The 14,332-nt window shown below is 42.5% G+C and overlaps 1 protein-coding gene across 1 annotated transcript in view; it reads right to left on the bottom strand.

Moving 5' to 3' along the window:
* The window catches only part of DNAH8 (dynein axonemal heavy chain 8), a 548,480-nt gene that overhangs the window by 330,387 nt on the left and 203,761 nt on the right, over nucleotides 1-14,332 (bottom strand). Inside the window, exons 26-27 of the mRNA XM_074989796.1 lie at nucleotides 13,221-13,416; nucleotides 8,774-8,970 (exon numbers count right to left, since the gene is read on the bottom strand). Coding sequence (XP_074845897.1) covers nucleotides 8,774-8,970; nucleotides 13,221-13,416 — 393 coding nt within the window. The remainder of the gene's footprint in view (nucleotides 1-8,773; nucleotides 8,971-13,220; nucleotides 13,417-14,332) is intronic.

Below are 14,332 nucleotides of genomic sequence, written 5' to 3'. Positions count from 1 at the left end.
CTGCACCGGCTTCAACAGACGTGCCTCCTGCCCTTCAGCAGTTCATGTCGGAGCCTTGGATTTGAGGCTGCCCCACTTTGACTTCGATGAGCAATGCCTCTCATGCCTCCTCCTCTTCATCGGCACCAGAGATTGACTCCTATGGTGCCGAGAAGGCACCGGTACGTGCACCTGCTCCCAATGCCAGAAGTCCTTAGGCGGCACCATGGTTGATGGTGCCAGTGAACTTTGCACCAAGAAGGCTCCACTCTCCGCTCCTGCTGGAGATTCTTGAGGCTTAAGAGCTGTCTCAATTAAGAGGACTTTAAGGCGTTAGGCCCTATCTTTCAAAGTTCTGGGCTTAAACACCTTACAAATTGGACAGTGTTCATGCAAGTGTCCTTCCCCCAAGCGAATCAAACAGGCTGAATGGAGGTCACTTTTGGGCATACATTTGCCACATTTTGAACAAGTCTTAAAGCCTGGAGAGCCAGGAATTCCCCAATGCCGAGGTGGAAGGAAAGCCCCACCTCGGCTATTAGTTAAAACACTAAGACTAACGATCAAGTACTAAAACTATTTACACTTCTTCAAGTACTATTTACACTACTATAGGCTACTAGCTAAAGAATTGAGCAGAGAAAGCAAGAGCTCCAATGACCAGCAGCGTGGAGAGAAGGACTGAGCAGGGAGGTGGTGAGGCGGTGCCTATATTGGTCACCATATTGGTGCCACTCCAGTGGGCACTGCACTGACCCTATGGCTACTGGCTCAGGCAAAAAGGGCACACACACCCAATTTGTAATGGACATGAGCAATCAGTCGAAGAAAAACTATCAGTATATCCATGTAGAATTTGGACTCTGCGCTTATCTATGTGTTTGGTTTTACCTTTACATGTCTTTGAGAATTTGGCCCTAGTACATTAAAATAGCTAATAATATATATACATTGTTGTAGATGTATTAATTACCTAGTACTTAGACTGTAAATGTTAAAGTAGTAATGTAATTTTAAAATTTTTGATGTGCAACTGGGCATGTATTTATGTTTTTGTTTTAAAAAAGGGAAAAAAACCAAGGTTGTGTTATAAAATGACTTTGCTCTAGCCACTGTACACCATAATGTTACATCTGAGCACAAAATTCTGCTGGAAATATTTAACTTTTAGAATCCCAAGGATGAGCATACTCCAACTCTTCCCTTGAAATATTCCTGTGTCTCTCCTTTTGTTGAGTGTGCCACCTCTCCTTCTCAGCCTCAACCAAATAACAGGAATATCAAAGTTCCTTCCTCTACTCCCAGTCTCTTTATCTGAGTACACAGCAACTTTAGGCTCCATGCCACCATCTCTCAACACACCCTACATATTTCTGACACCTCTCCTTCATAGCTTCCTTTCATGAGAATGGACATAAATGAATGAATAGGCAAGGGTTCTAAGCAAGACTGACATGGAGCAAGTCAAGTTATCTTTAAGCAACTTTCCAACTGTGTTCAACGTGCCAGTGAAAGAAACTCAAATACCTCTCTTTGTATTTCCTAATAATTCTTCCCCACAATCTATTCTAAGAAACTGGACACTCCTAATTATAATTAATAACTGAAAACTAAAAGGAGTCATAAGGATAAATTTTCTGTGTCAAAGAAAAAGAGCGCATCAGCTTTATTTAAAGAGAATATAAATTTAACTGAACTTCAGCTTCCATCCTGATTTGTTTTCAAAACAGAATAGTGAGTCACATATAATAGAATTGCTGTCTTTTGAATAAAAGGTTATTTAACCATAACTGGAGGTTTTTGAGAGTGTTGTCTTTGTACAGTTACAGTTATGGAATGTGTCCCTGGATGCTGCAAGACTTCAGACCATTCGAAAAGAGCAGTATCTACTGAGTGCTACATGAACGCTCTCTCTTGTTTCCATATATCCAGGTCTGAAGTTATATAAAAGAGATGAAGTCCCCAGCTACCTATTTTCCTTCTGCTGAACCTCAGACTTGAAATCTCACATCAGAATTGCCAGGAAGCAAGGAAGGTGGTAGGGTATCATGAATATGCAGAGGCAACAGTCTGAGAAATCCAGTTATTGTCAACCAACCTTTTCTTCTTCACATAATGCTGTGTATGTTCTCACTACTTATTAGAGTTTAGCTAGCGGTACAACCACATGAAGAGGTTGGTGGAGGAGTACTAGCTGAATAAAGATCAAAGAACTTATGTGCCCAAACAAGTGTCTATCATGGGTACGAAAGATACATCAACACTGCAATCAAAACCCATGGCTCTGAGAGTCTAGGTCTACTGGCTTGGTCCTGCAGGGCTCAGGCTACACAGCTATACAACTGCAGTCTAGACCAGAGGTCCTCAAAGTGTGGAGCAAGCCCACCGTGAAACATGGAGAAACTTCTGGGGGTGGGGGGTCACGGTGGGGATTGAACAATCACCATGGGAACAGGGCTGAGTGCCACCTACCTGTCCCTACCCTCAGCTCTGCTATGATCCCACCCCCACCACTTCCCTGGCTCCCAAGTCCCATACCTCTCCCTGTCCCCAGCTTCACCAGTCCCCAGATGGTCCCCCGTCCATGGCCAAGAGTGAGGGCAAAATTGGGAGCAGTACAGCACCTGGCCATAGGCCTGTTGCTGGCCCACAGCACAACACAGCTGCAGCCCCGCTCATGCACCCAGCCTCAGCCACTGTCCATTACACTGTGCTGGGCCATAAAGCTATCACCCAGCTGGGACACAAGCCTCAGCCCCCGTAATTTTGTCCAGGTCCCCATCTTCCTGGAGCTGTAGTCCATTCCTGGCCCAGCTCAGGGGGAGCATGAACAGACATAAAAGGGGGAATGATCCTCAAAAGTTTAGATACTTCTAATATAGATTTTTGGTCTGAAGCAGAAGACCATGCTCTGAGACTCTGTTCTTGCAGGGTCCACTCCAAGCCCAGCGGCACTGGAAGATTTGTAATAATGGGGTGCTGAAAGCAACTCTGCCATGAAGCCTCTATGAGCACCATGCCAGTCCCAAGCCTGGATGAAAGAGGAAGGTTGGTCAGATGAGTGTCGATGCGCTGAACATCAAAAAACAACACGAATGAAATCTGACACCACTACAACTAAACGACAAAAGATGCCGGCTCGGACATCACCAGGATAAACAAGGTCCACGATACCAATCGACCAATCGGGTTTGGGTCGATAAGTTGGCTACCAAAAGAGAATTACAACTAATACATATGTTATCCATTGGAACATGGAACATCCAAACACTATAGGCAACTGGAAAATTACAGCTGCTTCGAAGGAGATGGAGAGATACTGATGCAATATAGTTGGACTGGCGGAGATGCGCTGGACAGCATCAGGAGAGATATGCGGTTGTGAAGTCACTGGTCAGACACAAAGTGAAGCATGAAGCAGGAGTCGGATTCCTTCTTAGCAAAACAGCTAGAAGAGCAATATTAGTATACAAACCGGAGAGTGCAAGAATGATGGTAGTGAGATTCGAAGCAAAACCGTTCAACATCTCAGTCATTCAGGTGTATGCACCCATATCAGACAGTACAGAGGAAGAGATTGGACTACTCTGTAAAGACTTGACAAAGACGGTGGAGGAGATACTGAAGAGAGATGTGTTGATCAGCAGAGGAGATTGGAATGCGAAGGTTGGAACAGATAACGAAGCTTGGGAGAGAGTCATGGGAAGATTTGGGTATGGAGAAAGAAACGAACAAGGTGAAAAACTACTACAGTTTGCTACAGAGCAGGAGATGGTGATCTGCAACACGAAATTCCAACAAAAGGACCATAAGAAGTGGACATGGCGATCGAATGCCAGGAAGTCCAAGGACATGATCGATATGAGTTTGATAAGAAAAAGATGGATAACATCAGTATAGCAGTGCCGAACTTTCCAAGGAGCGGATATACACTCAGCCCACAGTGTAGTGATTGCAAACATCAAGATAAAACTCAAAAGAAAGTGTAAGACACAGTTTAAGAAAAGAAGAGACATGGAAAGGCTATGTGAGGAAAAAACAGGGAATGCATGCAGAGCAGCGCTCAAAGAGAAGATGAAGAATATCACCACAGAGAAAGACCTAGATAAGAGAGTCACAGGGATAGCCACCTCTACAGAAGAAGCAACTGAGCAGACTGTTCCAGAAGAAGAGAAGATCAACAAGTGGATTACTCAGAAGACACTGATGTTTGTTCAAGAGAAGAGGGTGTTGAAGATCAGAAGAGATGTTTCTGAGTTGGCAGAACAGCAATATAGGATGAAATGCAATGAGGCAAGGAAAACAGCCAGAAACGATAAGGAGAAATGGTTACAGGAGCAATATGAAGATATGGAGAGGTATTATGGTGAATGTAAGACCAGGGAGATGTATAAGACAATGAGGAATATAAATAGGAAATGGCAACTAAAGCAGATGGCAATCAAAAATGAGAACGAATAAGTGCTCATGAACAGGAAAAAGATTGTGCAGCGATGGACAAGATATTGCACTGATCTATGCAAAGCACAGTTGGACCTGAGTGTCTCAGAGAGACTGATTGAAGAACTGAAAGAGATATCTCCACCGAGCATCAAGAGCAAGACCAATATTTCGAAGGAGGAAGTAGAAAAAGCAGTGAAATGACTAAAGAACAACAAGAGCCCTGGAAATGATAAGATCACGGGAGAGATGATCAAATATGGCGGAGAAAGCATGATTCAGGAAATACACTGACTATGTAATATAGCATGGAAAGAAGGGATGGCACCTAAGGAATGCACAAGATCTGTGCTAGTGACAATACACAAGAAAGGAAGTACATTGGAGTGCAAGAACTACAGAACGATTACCCTAATGAGTCATCTAGGCAAGGTGCTGATGATGATACTAATTGAGAGACTAAAATCACAGATAGAAGAACATATAACAGACAAGCAAGCAGGGTTCAGAAAAGATAGAAGTACTATACAGCAGATATTAGCACTACGACTGATAGCAGAGAAAGCTCGACAAAAGAACAAAAACGTATACACTTGCTTCGTCAATTTTCGGAAGGCATTTGACAGTATAGATCAGAAAGTGAGTAGGGCAGTGTTGGAGTCATATGGAGTGGATAGCAGACTGGTACAGTTGTTGAAGGATATCAGTGACAATGCGGAGGCACCACTGAGAACATGCGGGCAGTTGGGAAGTTGGTTTAAAACAAACACAGGTATGAGACAAGGAGATCCAATATCGCCAAGTATATTCATCGCACATCTGGAGAGAGTGATGGATAAAATCAAGGAAGAAACAGAAGGGATATCTGTGCATGCTAAAAGAATTAACAACTTGAGGTTTGTGGATGATATAGTTATAATTAAGAAAGATGAAGAGAAGCTGACGAAAACGGTGCAGGTGCTAAACGAAGAAGGGAAGCGGTATGGACTGATTATGAACATCGATAAAACAAAAACAATGGTATTTGGAGATAAGAAAATAGGAAGGAAGATCAGTGTCGATGGTATTGAACTAGAAAATGTAGAGAAGTTCATATATCTGGGGAGTAACATAACATATGATCTAGACTGTAAGAAGGAAATAGCAACTAGAATAGCAAAAGCAAGGGCAAGTTTGAAGGAGATGGATAAGATCCAGAAAAGCAAAGCGATTAGCTTAGGAATGAAGCTGAGTGTCTTGAAAATGTGTGTATTCAGCAGCACATTGGACGGATGTGAGACATGGGTGATAACGAAAGATTCGAAAAGAAGAATATTGGTGTTCAAAAGGAGTTGTCATAGAAAGATTCGGAGAATAGGATGGATGCAGAAGGTCACCAGTAGGAATTATATAGAAAGATACAGCTGAAAGAGAACCTGCTGCAGAAGGTTATAAAATGGAAGCTACAACGATTTGGGCATATTTGCAGAATGAATGATGAATGAAAAATCAAGACCCTGGTATTTGGCATAATGGACGGTTCAAACAGGAGAGGCAGACCCCACAGAGAAAGGATAGATTATATAGTAGATTGGTGTGGAGCCGATCTACAGAAACTTAGCCACTACACACTGGACAGGGAAAGACGTGAGGAAACAGTGAGAAAGGCATCAGACACCAACGTGCGCTGAGCCCATGGTTATTGATGATGATGATGATGATGGTGCTGAAAGCTCCATGTCTGCCCTTCTCCTCACTCTCTCCCCGAGGCTGGGAAAGACCTCTGTCTCTGGGAAAAGGGGACCTAGACAGGTTTTATGTAGTATTCTGGTACTCTCTTGGGAAGTCGGATGATTGGAGCCACAAGTCCCTTCTCATGACCAGTCCTTTAGCGAAACATCAGGATGTTGGATCTGTGGTATCTATCACAACCTGGAAAAGCCACCTTTGCTACCAATCTCCACTCATCCAGAGAGGACAGGAACTAAGCTCAATCTTCCACGGACATTTTGCCTAGTATAGGTGTAAAAATTGTGTTTTGCTGATAAATTGTCGTAATTAGTTATATGAAATCAGAGGACTGAGAAGGACAATGCCTTCCTACCCAGGAGTTCTAGTGTCTTTCACTCTTTATCTGATAGGGTAAACTCTTTATCTGATAGTGTGGCCAAGGTATTTTCACAGCTGCCTTTACCATCATTGTCTTAGGAGCACTCTTACCCATCTGCAAAATATGCACACAGAGAAAAACTAGAAGAAGTTGAAGCTAGAGAACTTCAGACTAGAAATAAGGGAAATAGGAAAGTTTCATCAAGTAAATTAATTAACCAATGCAATAACTTGCTATGGGTTGTGGTTGAATGTTTCCTCTAAATGATATTATGAAGTTCAAACAGTAATTAATTAAGGCAAATTCTGTGGTTTATGTTATTCAGAATGTCAGATCACAGCGGCCCTTTATGATCTTACAGTCTGTGAGTATAGGAATCTCAGAATATCAAGTAAAAGATGGGTCTTCTCCTGAATAAAGATACACTGAAATCGTTCTGTCATCCTAGATACTATCTTGTGAAATTGGGTTTGGTCATCAAGTAGAAAAACTGAAAATGTAGATACACTCCCATCTAGGGATATTGGTAGTGTCAGTCAATTATCTGGGACAGGATCAGCACCCACATATCCCCAATCAGATTTGTCTCAAATTCAGAATGTTTTTCAAGAGAAGTAACCCATAATTATTGGGAACTGCCAATTAACATTGCCATTAAATAAGAGGACACTATTAGGATGGGTGAGAACAACGTGAGCAATACCAAAAAATATCCTGCTCCCAATCCTCCTCCAGATCAAAGGAAGTTCACATTAAGTTTCTTTACAGTGAAGTATTTTACACTGTAAAAATGCACTGTAGATTTTTGGGCTTGGGACATTTCTTCAGTTGCCTTATTTCAGAAGATGAGGAGACTTAGGCTACGTCTACACGTCCACGCTACATCGAAATAACTTAGCGACATTGAAATAAGCTATTTCGATGAATAACATCTACACGTCCTCCAGGGCTGGCAACGTCGACGTTCAACTTCGACGCTGGGCAGCACCACATCGAAATAGGAGCTGCGAGGGAACGTCTACACGCCAAAGTAGCACACATCGAAATAAGGGTGCCAGGAACAGCTGCAGACAGGGTCACAGGGCGGACTCAACAGCAAGCCGCTCCCTTAAAGGGCCCTTCCCAGACACAGTTGCACTAAACAACACAAGATCTACAGAGCCAACAACTGGTTGCAGACCCTGTGCATGCAGCATGGATCCCCAGCTGCCGCAGCAGCAGCCAGAAGCCCTGGGCTAAGGGCTGCTGCACACGGTGACCATAGAGCCCCGCAGGGGCTGGAGAGAGAGCGTCTCTCAACCCCTCAGCTGATGGCCACCATGGCGGACCCCGCTATTTCGATGTTGTGGCACGCGGATCGGCTACACGTGCCCTACTTCGACGTTCAACTTCGAAGTAGGGCGCTATTCCCATCCCCTCATCGGGTTAGCGACTTCGATGTCTCGCCGCCTAACGTCGATTTCAACTTCGAAATAGCGCCCAACACTTGTAGCCGTGACGGGCGCTATTTCGAAGTTAGCGCCGCTACTTCAAAGTAGCGTGCACGTGTAGACGCGGCCTTATATAGCAGTGATTATCAACATTTTCAGATTACTATATCCTTTTCATTGTAATGGTTTGTTTTATGTAGCCCAAGTTTCATCTCACTTAAAAACAACTTGCTTACAAAATCAGACATAAAAATACAAAAGTGTCTAAATACATTACTGAAAAAGTGCTTACTTTGTTTTTTGTCATATAGTTACAAAATAAATCAATTGGAATCCAAATGTTGTACTTACACTTTAGTGTGATATTTGATCTTGTTTTTCACTTGTGAGCCTTGTCATTTGGCGACCAGAGAACATTGCCCCTCTTGTTACTGTGCTGCTGTTGAAGGCAGCATAGTCGTCAGAGCAAGGCAGATGGAAAGCAGTGGCTGCTGACTAGAAAATTCGTGTTGTATGTGGCACAGGAAGACTATTTTTTAATTCCACCCCTATCTTGCCTCATGATACCCACATCTACTCATTTTTTCACTTTTAATTGAATTTTTATCTTCCTCCTAGAATTGTGGTCCTGGGTCCTTAAGGACCTGCAGGAGCCCCGTTACACTGCACAGCTTTAGAGCCTATTGTAGAACTAGGGAAAACTCTAGGCAAAAACTAAACTAGGCAAAAAAATAGGCAAAAACATCATTGAACTGCTCCTTGAAGACTTCTGTGTATCCTGGATGAGTACCACTGTTATGGACATTCCTCTAGAAATGCTCATCAGTAAATTTACCTGAACTTTAGCATCTCTGTCTTCTGTCCACAGAACTTTATATTTCTGAAAATCTTGCAATGCTTCACTAGCTGCTTTTCTTACAGAATTTACGGATGAGGAGAGGAGGACAACTAGCTTAGAAATATCTTTGTGTTCTGCAACACCTGGATAAAAATTCCTTTGCTTTCTTACAGGAAAAGCTTCATCAAGTACTTCTGTAAAATAAATAATTTACATGAAAAGTTAACAATCCATTAAAATCTATCTTCACATTTCCAAAATTATAAAACTACAATATACTCCAAATATATTTTAACAAACTGAAGACAAAAAGATTTAAAGTAAAAACATACCTCTTAGCAAATATTATGGAAATCTCAAAACCTGTAACCCGTACTTCATTACTCTTAGGCTGTTGAAACCCACTTTCCTATCCTCTATATTTTGCAAGTTTGCCTTTTAAATTTTCAGGAAATTTGTTTTCATTCTTCTTGTAAAGGGTACACATAGCACAATTTTATTATGATTTTATGTAAGGTGATATTTGTTTGATTTGTTACAATCATAAATTTCAAATAATGAGCCATACAAGTTTATCCAAAGAGTATGAGGTCCTTTATCTCTCATATGTGACACCCTGGTTATTCCACAAAAGACCCTTTTTTTAGCAGGCATCCAATTGTGTCAAAATAGGTAGTTTAAGGATCCATTAACGACACATCTCCCAGAAGACACATTTTAAATTCAATTGCTATATGTGATAACTTAGTAGATTGCCCGTCAAACAATTCTAAAAAAAATCACAATTAGTTGTTGACATTTAAAAAGAAGCCATAATTAATCACAGTTTTAATTGCACTATTAAACAATAATAGAATACATAATTAAATTTGTTATAAATATTTTGTATGTTTTCCTACATTTTCAAACATATTAACTTTGATCACTACAAAGAATACAAAGCGTACAGTGCACTAAGCAATCTAACATCCTTCCTCTCAATTTAGTAATGCTGGTAATCGTACAATTCTGCATATGTCTTCTTTAGGAACCTAGATAATAATGAAACCTTTCAAATGTAATGTCAGTGATCTGAACCCAAATCACAGCACTGCTTCTCTTTCCTGCCTTAACTCTCCAGTGAATGAAGTTTGCATAGCTCTTTATTTTATCAAACTAAGTTATGATGGTCTACATTCTTCAGAAGTAAGAAAGAAGGAGTAGTATATAAAGGTAACATCAACAAGTTCATGCTGTTTGAGGTTGAATGGGAAACTAATACTGTGACAATGTTTATATAATGCAATACTTTCTGATTATTACAGTTTTCTCCTACTTCCATGAGTATGAAATATACTGGGCTGCAATGATCATGAGATGATAGATTTCAGGATCCTGACAAAAGGAAGAAAGTTGAGCAGTAAAATACAGACCCTTGATTTCAGAAGAGCAGATTTTAACTGATGGGCAGGATCCCCAGGGAAGCAAATATGAAGAGAAAAGGATTCCAGGTGAACAGGCAGTACAGTAAACCCTTGATTTTATGGGCCACAGTTAAGCAGACTTCGGGAACAATGGACTCCATTGTTCCCAAAGTCTGCTTAACTGGGGCCTGTAAAATCCTATATATCTGCCTGCCTCCCTCCCACCCCTCACAATGGACTTACTTCCTGCAGAGCCACTGTCACCACCTCTTCTCCCAGAGCCACCACACACTCCTCCCACCAGGGGTGGTACATGTATATGGGCAGATGGCACTTCTACGCATCCCACCGCCGGTGGGAAGAGTGTGTGGCAGCTCCAGAAGCAGCAACAGCAACAGCTCTTCAGGTGGCATTGATGGCAGCTCTTGCTGCCACACACAGCAGTCTCCAGCCACAGTGGGGCTTTTGCTGCCGCATGCAGCAGAGCCACCAGCCATGGTGGGAACCTTGCTGACACATGCAGCAGGGCCCCTGCTGTGGTGTGACCCCAGCCCTGGGGCAGCTTTTGCTGATATGCATAGCAGAACCCTTGCTGCTCTGCACAGCAGGGCCCACAGACGCAGCAGGACCCTCAGGAGTGGTGGTGGACCCCAGCAGTTCATCCTGTGGTGGTGAGTAGTGGGCATTTTGGGCGTTGTGACGGAGGGGCTGGTGGAGCCTGACGGGGGTGGGCCATACTAAACTCTGTGAATTAACAAACATTTGGGTTTAACAGATACCCCTCCCCCGCATTAGTCCATTAAATAGAGGGTTTACTGTATTTTAAAGAACCTTTCCTGGAGGCACAGGAACAAACCATCCCAATGCACAGTAAGAAAAGCAAATATAGTAGGCAAGCACCTTGCCTTACCAGGGAAATCCTTGGTGAGCTAAAACTCAAAAAGGATGCATATAGGAAGTGGAAACTTGGACAGATGATTGAGAAGTGTAAATACATTGTTGGAGAATGATGGGGAGTAATCAGGAATGCAAAAGCACAACTGGAACTGCAGCTAGCAAGGAATGTGAAGACTAACAAGAAAGGTTTCTATAGGCATGTTAACAATAAGAGGGTGATCAGGGAGGATATGGCACTGTTACTGGCTGAGGAAGGTTACGTTGTGACAGATGATGTGGGAAAAGCTGAAGTACTCAACGCTTTCTTTGCCTCTGTCTTCACAGACCAGGTCAGCTGTCAGACTACTGCACTAGACAATGCAGTACAGGAAGGAGGTGGGCACCCGTCAGTGGGGAAAGAACAGGTTAACAGTTATTTAGAAAAGCTAGACATATATAAATCCATGGGTCCTGACTTAATGCATCCTAGGGTACTGAAAGAACTGGCAAATGCAATTGCGAGCCTTTGGCCACTATCTTTGAAAACTCATGGTGATCAGAAGAGGTCTCAGATGACTAGAAACAGGAAAGTACAGTGCCCATCTTTAAAAAAGGAAAGAAGGAAAATTCAAGGAGCTATAGACCAATCATCCTTACCTGAGTCCCCACAAAAATCATGGTGGGGCTCCTCAAGGAATACATTTTGAAGCATTTAGAAGAGGGGAAAGTGGTCGCAAGTAGTTAACTTGGATTCCCCAAGGGCAAGTCATGCCTGACTAATCTGATTAGCTTCTATTAATGAGGTAACTGGTTCTGGGGAAATGGGGAACGCAATGGATGTGATATACCTTGAACTTAGCGAAGCTTTTGATACAGTCTCCCACAACATTCTTGCCCATAAGTTAGGAAGTATGGATTGGATAAATGGACTGCAAGATGGATAGAAAGTGGGCTAGATGGGTGGGCCCAACAAGTGACACTAGTGATCAAAGGCTCAAGGTCTGGTTTGCAGTCGGTTTCAAATAAAGTACTCCAAGGATTGGTTCAAGGGTTGGTATTGTTCAATATCTTTATTGATGACCTGGATGAGGAGATGGATTGCACCTTCAGCAAATCTGCTGATGACACTAAGCTAGGGGAATGGATAGAGATGTTGGAGGGTAGGAATAGGGTCCAGAGGGACCTAGATAAATTGGAGGAGTGGGCTAAAGGCAATCTGATGAGGTTCAACAAGGAGAAGTGCAGAGTCCTGCACTTGGGACGGAAAAATCCCAGGCATTGTTACAGACTGGGAACTGACTGGCTAAGTAGCATACAGCAGAAAAGAACCTGGGGATTCAGTGGATGAGAGGCTGGCTATGAGTCAACCGTGTGCCCTTGTAGCCAAGAAAGCTAATGGCATATTGGGCTGCATTAGAAGGAGAATTTCTAGAAGATCTAGAGAAGGTATTATTCCCCACTCTTCAGAACTGGTAAAGCCACATCTGGAGTATTGTGTTCAGTTCTGATCCCCCAAGTATAAAGAGGATATGGATGCACTGGAGATGGTCCAAAAGAGGGCAACAAAAATGATTAAGGGGCTGGAGCACATGACCTACAAGGAGCAGCTGAGAGATTTGGGTTTATTTAGTTTACAGAAGAGGAGAGTATTGGAGAACTTGATAGCAGCCTTCAACTTCCTGAAGGGGGATCTAAAGAGGTTGGAGACTGTTCTCATTAGTGATGGATGACAGAACAAGGAGCAATGGTCTCAAGTTACAGAGGGGGAGGTGTAGTTTGGATATAAAGAAAAACTATATCAGGAGGGTGGTGAAGTACTGAATTCATTACCTAGAGAGGTGGTAGAATCTCCATACCTAGAGGTTTTTAAATCCCGGCTTGACAAAGTCCTGGCTGGGATGATTTAGATAGGGTTGATTCTGTTCTAGGCAAGGGGCTGGACTTGATGACCTCCTGAAGTCCCTTCCAGGCTTAGACTTCTAGGATTCTATGAAATATCCACTTCTGTTTCATACATCTGACTAAATTAAAGTAAAAATAAGTAAAATAATCTGAATGATTCCTCAGTAGGTCCCTTTCAAACCAAATGAGAATAATCATGAAATATTCAGAAGCAAAGACATTTTAATGGAAGAAAAACATTACAAGGCAGCAAAAAAGCTTACTTTCTTCTTTTTTGGCTGGCTTCCCTGCCACCATGCTGGGCGATGAAGAGACGATAGGTACATTTCTGTCCAGTAGTATACTGGATTTTTGTAAATGTTGCTGTCCCCATTGAGCAACTCCACGACTTACTTCCAGTGTTAATTGGATCATGCGATTGATGGCTTGCTGTATATCATCTAAACTAGGAACCATTACCTGCACAACAAACAAAAAATAAATGCACTGTAACCTAATTTTCCAAGAGCTACTTTGAGCCTTTCATCATAGCTGTTGCTAAGACATGCAGCATAATTGTGCCATGCTCTAGGGGCTCAAAATTATTGTGACTCAGAAACACTCTTCTGAATCACAGTTGTTCCAAGCTCCTGTTTTACTCAGGGATGGACATGTGCTATATTGCCCCATTGCCAAATATGGAACACTCCTTTACCTGTGTCCAGCTGTTGAATTCCATTGCTGGTAGTGACTGTGGTAGAGCACCGAAAGAAATTAAAGGGTTGCACCTCTTGGTCAGGAATATTTCTGAGGCTGGATACCCTCTCCACTGACCTATTCTGTCTGGAGGAAGCTCATTCCCCACCAATCAGTATGAGATATGTCTCACCTTCACAACCATGTATTGTAAAGACTGAGGGGTTGTGTCTACACTAGCAAGTTTTTTCGAAAGAGTTTCTGAAAGGGGTCTCTTTTGAAAGATCCCGTGGAATGCCTACATGCAGAATTTTTGGGGGGAAGAACAGTGCTTTCGAAATAGGGGTTTCCTTTTGAAGGAACCCCATCTACGTGGCTAGTTTGCAATTCTAAAGCAGAATGTTTGATGCTCCCAGTGGCTGCCATTATGCAAATGACGGCATATCATATTCATATCAGCACCTCATTAGCAGTTCTTACCTGCTTTATTTATATGCCCCTTCCAAAAAGGAGGGGCAGGTGTAGATGTAACCTTTCTGAGGAATAGTGCCTATTTTGAAATAGAATTTCAAAATAGGTGCTGTTAAGACAAGGAATAGTGCCTCTTTTGAAATAAGCCACAGTGTGTTCAATGGCTCTGTTTCAAAATAGGCTCTATGACCTCATCCACATAGCCCACTCCCTTCTGGAAGGGGCATGG

This window comes from Carettochelys insculpta, chromosome 3 (genome assembly GCF_033958435.1).
Source record: "Carettochelys insculpta isolate YL-2023 chromosome 3, ASM3395843v1, whole genome shotgun sequence".
In the NCBI taxonomy this organism is placed as follows: domain Eukaryota; kingdom Metazoa; phylum Chordata; order Testudines; family Carettochelyidae; genus Carettochelys; species Carettochelys insculpta.
The sequence above is the reverse complement of the archived record's forward strand: the minus strand, read 5'-3'. Positions and strand labels throughout refer to the sequence as shown.